At 43.5% G+C, this 8,969-nt stretch overlaps 2 protein-coding genes across 2 annotated transcripts; one reads left to right on the top strand and one right to left on the bottom strand.

Annotated features, from left to right (window-relative positions):
* Window positions 1-2,862: 2,862 nt before the first annotated feature.
* LOC120423304 (CLIP domain-containing serine protease B8-like) lies at window positions 2,863-4,547 on the bottom strand. Its single transcript, XM_039587069.2, has 4 exons — window positions 4,263-4,547; window positions 3,696-4,194; window positions 3,332-3,642; window positions 2,863-3,257 (listed from the first exon to the last, which is right to left on the bottom strand). The coding sequence occupies exons 1-4, from the start codon at window positions 4,441-4,443 to the stop codon at window positions 2,914-2,916; spliced, it is 1,335 nt and encodes a 444-aa protein (XP_039443003.1). The 5' UTR covers window positions 4,444-4,547; the 3' UTR covers window positions 2,863-2,913.
* A 1,853-nt stretch (window positions 4,548-6,400) lies between these two features.
* On the top strand, window positions 6,401-8,659 carry LOC120423305 (CLIP domain-containing serine protease B8-like). Its single transcript, XM_039587070.2, has 4 exons — window positions 6,401-6,667; window positions 6,734-7,232; window positions 7,941-8,239; window positions 8,305-8,659. Exons 1-4 carry the CDS (start codon window positions 6,610-6,612, stop codon window positions 8,622-8,624), a joined length of 1,176 nt encoding a protein of 391 aa, XP_039443004.1. The 5' UTR covers window positions 6,401-6,609; the 3' UTR covers window positions 8,625-8,659.
* The last annotated feature ends 310 nt before the right edge of the window (window positions 8,660-8,969 follow it).

The raw sequence follows: 8,969 nt of genomic DNA, 5'->3' as shown, positions 1-8,969 counted from the left end.
TTCATTGGTAGTTTTTGATAATTTCCACATACAGTCGGATACTAATTCGGAATTTCTTGATTAACCTTCCTGTTTTGATGGATTTATCAGTGCCTTAAAACAGAATACTTTGATAAGTTCGTTTTATAATCTGAACCCTCTCTTAACCTACGATCCCTTCGATATTGACAATCATTCAATATTACGCCATTTTAAAATGTTAGTCTTGGTTTAAAAATTTTGAAAATATTTTTTTCGAAAAGATCGGAAAATTTCACGAATGTTTCATATTTTAACATTGAAAATCGGACCATTAGTTGCTGAGATATCGATATTGAAAAATGGGGGGTTGTTTGGGTGAGACTAAGAAAACATCAATTTTTCTGTTTTTAAACCTTTGCATGGTAATATCTCAGCAACTAAGGAGCGTATCAACCAAGTTCAAAAAAGCAAAATATAGAGCAGCTTTTCAAACATGGGCACTAATTTAAAAAAATGAAAAACTGCGACTATTTTCAAAAAAGTTACCTAAAAATGGCTTTAACTTGAAAATGGTGCACTTTATCAAAATTTCACTAGAGTACTTTTTGATTGCAAATTTGATTTTACATCGAAAAATGAAGTTGAAAAAATTTTGCGATCAATATTTCGATTTTTTGAAAAAAAAAATTTGATTCAAAAATTCATAACTCGCTCAAAGATATTTTTGTACAACCTGGAAATTTCTGAAAAGTTGGAATTTAATGTCCTCTAAAACATATATAAAAATAGTGTTTTTTGCAAATCAAGTTTTAGTGATAAAAAGTTAAATAAAAAATCACCAAATTTTTTTTACCGTGTATCATTTTTTTTCAGTGTAGTCCGTATCCATACCTACAACTTTGCCGAAGACACCAAATCGATGAAAAAATTGCTTCAAAAGATACAGATTTTTGAATTTTCATGCATCATTTTTGTATGGACAGCTGCCAAGAAAATTATATGAACAAACTAATGATGCAAATGGCTTCTTTGGGCATACCGAAGGCACCAAAAAAGTTTCAGTCGGATTAAAAAATACAAAAAAAAATCGAATGACCGAAATCTGAGAGAACTGCTCTAAAATAAAAATTATAGATTTTAGAATAAATTCCAGCTGTGAATTGAGATTTTGAGAAAGGGCCTACTAATGGTCAATATACCCTATTTGGAGCATATTTAGAGCTAGTCAAGCTCTTCAAGAATTTCCAAGATTGTTCACCGATCAATGATTACAGAGTGCACTCGCTCATTCGGATGGAACTGCATTCGAATGAGCTGACAGCTGTCAAAAGCTTGAAACCACGTGCTCGGAAATCATCGAATAATGGAGTTAAAATTTCAACATCAATTTGGCAACTGGTTTTGACGTGATTACTTTGTAGTTCGAATACGTACGAATTAATGGGCATTTGAATAAGCGGACATTCGAAATTAACGAATCCACTCTGTACTAAGCATCTTAGCGACAAATCAAAATGAGGAGCAAACATGATTATTAAAACCCAACCCCGATGTATTTTGGAAACATCCTTTCCGTCCTGTGAAGTTAGAGCATCACATGATTTGTATATATTTTTAATTTTTATATATTTTATTAAATTTGACAAGGTCAATCACGGCAAATCAAAGAAAGCCTGGCCGACATGCGTTGAGCACTTTTGTCCGGACTCATGGGTACCCCGCTGGCGATGATCAAATCCAATGGCAATAATGGAACCGGAGAAATATAAATAACAAGAAAAAAGACCTTTGTTAAGATTCACAACAACAACAAACTACCGCTACTGTATTAACTCCCATGGAAACAAGGTTCGAAGCAACCGAAGGACGTCCGAGGTTTCCTTGAACTATTGTTGCTTGTAACAATCCTAGTGCGCCATGCGTGTTCGTGTTCGTCCTTTCTGGGTCGAATCTTGGCTGGTGGTCCTCGTCGCCAAGGACTCTTCTCTTGTCCGTCCCCATACGTGCCACAAGTTGTCACCCTTGGGAACAGCACGTGGCCTCCGGCACTAATTTACTGCACCAAAAAAGCGGGACTCGACTTTATGAACTTCAAGTCCCGTAATGGGAAATTGATTGGGAACAGAACACTGCCGACGGAGCTTCCCAGCAGTGCTCGTCCACAGGTCAGGTAACCAGGGGTGACCATCGACGCACAGGCTCACCCTCTCGGAAAAGTCATCATCGTCGGAGTAGGCGGGGTGGACCTCCTAATTGAATGGACTTTTCGACGGCCGGACGGCTACCGCACGTGGCCAAGTGGACGACAACGAGTGGGATTTTCTGGGGGGGTTGGGAAACTGATTATGAAATGTAACAGTTTTGTTTCGGTGTGGTCTCCGGGGACTAGCGCACCCGCCGGGAACCGGTTGTCATGTTATCGGTTTGCATCAAGAATTCATGTGAGAATACGATTTTTTGACAATCAATTTCTTAGTTGTTGAAATGAGGGTCGCTTCTATTTTTTATCAATGTTTATGCTATGAAAAGCTCGTATTTTATATGAAACATTTTAAGCCATCGATTGCAATAATCAAAATTTAACACAAATTCTTAAGACACGATTAATTTCTATTTTGCCAAAGGAATGTTTACTTGCACCGTCAGGAATGTTTACTTGATTTACGAAAGTAGTGAACAAGCGTTCATAAAATTGGGAACCACGAACAAAGTGTTCATGTTTTTCCAAAAACCATGTGATTTGAACACTTTGTTTGTTGTGCCAATTTTCATGAACGCTTGTTCACAATTTTCGGAACTCATTTTTCTTCGTGTAGCTGGTAGAGGTAGCTCACAGTAAGTAGAATGAAATGTTGTCAGCAAGGATTAATCTTTTGCCGACCGAATGAAAACATAACGTAATAAATTCAATCCATTCTTTATTGTGCACACACATCAAACCCCTGTCCGTCATCAGTTTCCCTCTTTCTCCACCTTGGCCATGGTCTCCCGAATCCATTCGTCGTATCGGAACACATTCGTGTAGATACTCGGAACACCATCCGTTCCACAGGTGGACGGACCACGGCTAACCAGTCCATACGTGAACCAGCGCGACTGCTGCCGGTTGTAGAACATCAGTGGAGATCCGCTGTCTCCTCGACACGTATCACGCGCTTTCTGTCCTCCGGCGCAAATCTGGGTATCCGCAATCCGAAGCGAATAGTTACCGTACACCTCCTGGCAGCGCTCGTTCGTCACGAACGGGAGTGTTACCTTCAGCTTGATCTGGCTGGGGACGCTGTCAACGGTTTGATCTGTGGAATTATCCGTTTGAAGTGTTAATTTTGGACTGAAACCAGTCTGAGAAGATTTGATAAAGAGTACTCACAATAATCCGTGTGACCCCAACCAGCGACCACAAACTTGCTAGCCGTGGCCAGTTCGACCTGTTCCGTCAAGTTGTAGTACCCGGGCAAACAAAGGTGCCGAATGTAGTCCGTGAAGGGTGCCTCCTTAGCCAGCTTGATCAGTGCCAAGTCGTTGTACTTGTCCCAGCTCTGGCTCGCATAGTCTGGATGAGGAATGGTCTTGATCACGTCCAAATCAACCGGCTTGTCAGCGCATTCCTGACGACCATCTACGTCCAACTCGCAGTCCTTGGGTGTCTCCAGGTTATTCTCACCAAGCCGGACAAACTTTCTAAATAAATGATTCATTAGTGAGGCGTTGGAGGTCGTTTCGTAGCGACTTACAGCGTTCCAAGACTTCGGTAGCCTTTACCCTTGACGCAGTGAGCCGCGGTCAAAACCCAACGGGACGCGATCAGTGCACCCCCGCAAGATGGCACCACCGTACCGCCATCCGCCGGCTGGTAAAACAACAGCGCCAACCACGGGAACTCATCGATACCGGTCACCTGACCGCCAAAGATTCGATCGCCCGTCGACTCCATGCCACAGTTCGAGGCCGTGTAGCGCACAGGTTCACTATGCTCCTCCACCGACAGCCTTGACGCGATCGTCGAGCTCTCAAACACTTGAACGTGCGGATTGTCGTACGTTGGCATGGACTTGCAGCAAATTCCGGTTTTGGAGCAGTTGAGTCGCTGCAGGAACGCAGCGGTCGTCACATCGTTACTTCCCTTTATCGACTCCTTAAGCGTCTGATACGGCTGGCAATCGTCAGCTCCGATGCAGTATCCGGTCTGGGTTTCGTTCGGTATCTCACATGGCAGCAGGGTGAACGCAAGTGCTTAAGAAATTACGAATCAAAATTTGACACACCGCAAACGCCGATCTTCAGACAAGTTTGTGACTCACCACCGGTGGCGGCCAAAAGCAGCGTGGTCACGAAGAACATCCTCACCAACGCGAACTCGATCGTGGACTGATCTTCACCACCAAGATACACACAATGTCTGAGTATCGCGGCGAGAAGATCAGGTTTTGGATCGGACAAGACGTATACGCATACAGTAGTGGTGGCAGTGGGTGACGTCATGAACCAGTTTTGGGCCCGACGGCGTGGTCTACAGCTGATCGAGTGCGCGGAACCGCGTTGAGTGTCAACAAAAACAACTGCGCGACATAAACAACAACACGAGACAACAAATGCCGGCATTTGTTGGTTGGCGAAGCAGATATGTGTTTAGCATTCATGTGGAGTTGGACGGGGACTTTCCTGAAACATGGGACGGCGATGGCGCAGCATGACTGCAGAGAGTTGGAAAGTTGTTTTCGGAGAGATTGGATTTCCCCAGCAGTGGACGAGACTGGGCAAGATATTGGAGGCACGTTTTTGCATCGTGCGAGCCCACGCGTTGGTCAACATATCAATTAGCGATCAAGTGATTGATCCGATGCGCTGGATGCAAGGCAGAGGCGTGGTGATGGTAGTTTGCATTTATTTATGATTACCTTGGCTTGCACTTTTTGCAATGTGAATGAACAAAATTCCATATTTTTTAACTGTTTAACAACAAATTGACAATCGTTTGTTTAATTTTTTGAAATAAAGTTTGAAATATTTAAAATCCCTGAGGATACCGTGGAGATTTTTCCTTAAAACTCTGAAAAAAGTGGAGCATCAACAATTCCCGTAATCCAAATCCCCTTTCCTTGTCCCTGGTGCGCGGTGGAGATGGAAGCGGCCGGCAATGGACGGCTGTCATGGTAGTGATAATATGGTTCAGGTGGAATTGGTTGGATATTGAAATCATGCATTTGGTTTTCTTGGTTTTGAGTTGAAATTCGAGCTCTGCGACACCAAAATAATCGAAATGAAATGACTGATTGCCTGGCATTATACCAAACAAGCTAAACCCGAAAACTTCGTCTTTTCTTTTTTCGTATCTTGACGTTTTTAGCTTGTTTGCATATTCAGCCTCCTGTGATCAAAATTTGATTTACTTACTATTCCCATACAATCTGCAGATTTTCCGGAATCGGTAACAGAGTGGCCAAAGTTGTCACTTTTTGGCGTAAGAACCTTCCTTGGACTTATACGAACCCAACGCAACAAAGAGCACCGCGATCCGACGCTCCGTATTGAACTGTTTCGCGTTCGAACAACACCGTCGAAATTTTTTATATTTATATTTAGAAAAGATGAAAAGTCACAATTTTCCAGGGGGCGCAGTATTTGCCGCCTTCTTTGATAACCTACATATTTCCAGAAAGGTTGGAGCTCAGCAACCCAAAATGAGACAGTAAAAAAAAACTTTTTTTTTTGCGAGGCTTTTGGATAATGGAGTCTGGACTATATCTTGAGTTTTTTTTGATAAGGTCCTATAAACAAATGTAAACATTGAGTGTATCCCGCTTACTCCGATGGACTTTGACATAAGGTGTGAAAGGGATACACTCAATGTTTACATTTGTTTATAGGACCTTATCAAAAAAAAGTCAAGATATGTGCATAAATTTTAAGGTATAACAATAGCAAAATACGAGCTTCTTCTATCGAAAATTTTTAACGTTTTATATCTGCCAATAAATAAAAAGTACTTGGAAAAACTTTCCATCAATCAATCAAACCACTCCTTTTACATCATCGACCACCATGTAGATCACATGGACGTGCACAATTCTCAGCATCCCCAAGTCAAAATCAACAGAAAAATTACCCGTGTAGCCACGCCTCCAACCCCCCGAAAAGCCCCGCCCGCACGCCACTGATCTTACCACGTGCAAAATTCCCATTCATATGTCTGTACGGTGTGGAGATTCCCACTTCATCCAGGAGAGCCTCCCTCCTTTGCCACCGAACCAAAGCTGACGATCAAGTGTTAGGCCAGGTCCATTGCTGCATTGCCCAAAGTCAAGTGCACTTAGACGCGATCGACATCTGGACTAAGGTATAAAAAGATCATATTCCAAGACTTACAGTATGATTATTTTTGGTTGATATTATGAGAGCTGATCAAGCTGATTTCGGTCATTGCTGTAGACTCTTTCCAAAAGTGACTCCACGATCATTAAAAGCCGGTTCACTTGGTCGTGTAAGTTCATGACGACCAACTCAGTACGAGCGATAACGGAGTGTTGGACGGTTCGTTCCAGGAGCGTCCCCGCGTACAAGTTTGTGTTTATATAGGCAACAAAGTCCGGCACGAACGCGCCAATCCAGTACGGACGTCCAGAGAGGTTAGACCTTCTAAGTGAAGTCATGTTTTTGCCGCTGTTGCTGCTGGCCGCGTTCGCCGTGGGGAATTTCGCCGTTGAAGGTTGGTACTCTGAGTCATCCCGTTTTTTGGTGAAGTTATGAGTCCTGAATATTTTCCTGAAATTAGATGACGACAGACCTGTTTGGGATGTTATAACGCCGTGCACCATTCCGAATGAAGTGACCCAAGGTATTTGTACCGCACCGCAGGACTGTCCAGCCTACCAGGCCATCAACCAAGGGCAGGATCTTGGTTCCGTAGGCCGGTTAGGGTTCATACGGGCTCTCCAGTGCCAAAACGAGAACGAAACCATGATCTGCTGTCCAAAACTGGCGAAAGCAGGCTACCGCGATCCAGAACTATCCACCAATATTCCGCGGAGGGTCCGAAATTCAACATCGGATCTCTCTTCGAGATTCGGAGAAGACGACGACGAGTGCGGCGTGCAGACGTTCCAGAACAAGATCAAGGGATCGCTCACGGAGATCGATGAGTTCCCGTGGGCGGCGCTACTCTTCTACCGGAACAACTACAAGGGCTGCGGAGGTGTGCTCATCAGCCGGAACTACGTCCTGACGGCAGCGCACTGTCTGGCCGGAGCGAACTACGCCCGGCACGGACCACTGTGAGTAGCTTTCTCTTTTTATTACCTTTTCTGTTTCGCGCGGGGAGAAAATGAAAGTAATAATTGCGCTCTGTAGGATTGACTTGTTCTGCGTAACAGTGTTTTTTCGTAATTGATAACATTTTTCTTCACATTTTTTAACAATGTCAAATCAAACAAACAAATGTTCATGGAACTACTTACAGAACTCATTTCCGTATAATGATTAAGTTTGTATCCTCGTAACAATTGATTCATTTCCATGGAAATAACAAAGAAATTTTTCATAAATGTTTTTTACTGCACCGTCATCTGGAGCGAAACGGGACACATGGGGCGAATTGGGATAGCCGTTTTAGCCTTGCTACTGTACAATATTTTGGATACTTGTGATCAGTTTTGGATATAACAGACACAGAACATCTAAAATAGTGCATCGTTTTCCAAATTTCAAGCGTTTAAGAGCTTTAAAAACTGCTGTCTCTATTCAGACTGTAGTCCCGATTCACCCCAGATGACGGTACCTAGAGCAAGTGAAAATTTACCAAGGAAACTTTTTGATGTTAGTCAAAATTTGGGAACTCTGCCTTTTTATGGACCTTTAAATGCGTTTTTATGAAATATGTATCCTGGAAATCGAGAAAAAATCTTCAAAACACAATTTTTAGGACCCAAAGTACACTGGATTCTTCGACGAAATTTGTTGTTATGATTATTATCTCTTTTCAGTGACTTCGTTCGACTCCGCGAGTACAACCTGTTCACCAACCCGGACTGCATGGTCATGGACGACGGGCTGGACTGCTCGGAGGACAAGCTGGACGTGCGACCGCGCTCGATCAAACTCCACCCGAGCTACCAACCGGACAGCGTTCAGCAGCACCACGACATCGCGCTGATCGAGCTGAGCCAGCAGGTGCGCTATTCGGACTTTCTGCGGCCAATTTGCTTGCCGGAGCCGAACCTGGAACCTGGGCTGGAGCGGGGCAAAATTCTCAGCGTTTGCGGCTGGGGCAGGACCGATTTGTGTAAGTTTTTGAAAAATATTTTAAAGAAAATCGAATTTGAGAAATGTTTTCTTTCTTTTCCCCAGTCAACGTGGACATGTCCAGCCCGATCAAGATGAAGGCCTCGTTGCCGTTTGTGGAGCAAAGTCGCTGCGGAGAGCTGTACCGGTCGCAAGCGCTGTCGCTGGTCCGCGGCCAGATTTGCGCCGGTGGTCGCAAGGACAAAGATTCGTGCGCGGGAGACAGCGGATCACCGCTGATGTACTACGACCGGCGTGAGGGCGTCTGGGTGTTGAGCGGAGTCGTCAGCCGCGGAACGTCCACCTGCGGGACGGTGGATCGACCCGGGATCTACACCAATGTGAGGGAGTATCTGCCATGGATTAAGAAAACGGCGAGGCTGTGATTGGGGAGAGAATTGGCACATTATAAAAATATGTAAAAATATATATTGACTTGTGCTTTATTTCAATGACGACATAACATCGTAACAAATCGCTTACCCTTCCAAAAAAGAACGTAGGTTAAGGAATTGATCCTATTCAGTCCAATTTGCTGTTTCTCACTAACTGAATACATTATTTTACAACACGTTTGATGAAAACTTGCCTGTCCACTTTATATTGATATTACTCAAGTAAAAAATAATGTTGAAATAACATGCTGTTCCCTTTTGTGCTAAACATAACTTCAAATTGAGGGATCACTCATCTCAGTAGACAGTGTCCATCAAAAAAATTGAAGAAAGTTG

Source organism: Culex pipiens, chromosome 1 (genome assembly GCF_016801865.2).
Source record: "Culex pipiens pallens isolate TS chromosome 1, TS_CPP_V2, whole genome shotgun sequence".
In the NCBI taxonomy this organism is placed as follows: Eukaryota; Metazoa; Arthropoda; class Insecta; order Diptera; family Culicidae; genus Culex; species Culex pipiens.
This window is presented reverse-complemented; position numbering and strand designations above follow the sequence as displayed.

Excerpts from the sequence above, each read along its gene's own strand:
- LOC120423304 (XM_039587069.2), bottom strand. The coding sequence starts at position 4,443 with ATGACGTCACCCACTGCCACCACTACTGTATGCGTATACGTCTTGTCC. Across the intron at positions 3,643-3,695 it reads TACCGAAGTCTTGGAACGCT|AAAGTTTGTCCGGCTTGGTG; the intron begins GTAAGTCGCTAC and ends TCATTTATTTAG. Across the intron at positions 3,258-3,331 it reads TTGGGGTCACACGGATTATT|ATCAAACCGTTGACAGCGTC; the intron begins GTGAGTACTCTT and ends ATAATTCCACAG.
- LOC120423305 (XM_039587070.2), top strand. The coding sequence starts at position 6,610 with ATGTTTTTGCCGCTGTTGCTGCTGGCCGCGTTCGCCGTGGGGAATTTC. Across the intron at positions 6,668-6,733 it reads GGGGAATTTCGCCGTTGAAG|ATGACGACAGACCTGTTTGG; the intron begins GTTGGTACTCTG and ends TCCTGAAATTAG. Across the intron at positions 7,233-7,940 it reads TACGCCCGGCACGGACCACT|TGACTTCGTTCGACTCCGCG; the intron begins GTGAGTAGCTTT and ends ATCTCTTTTCAG.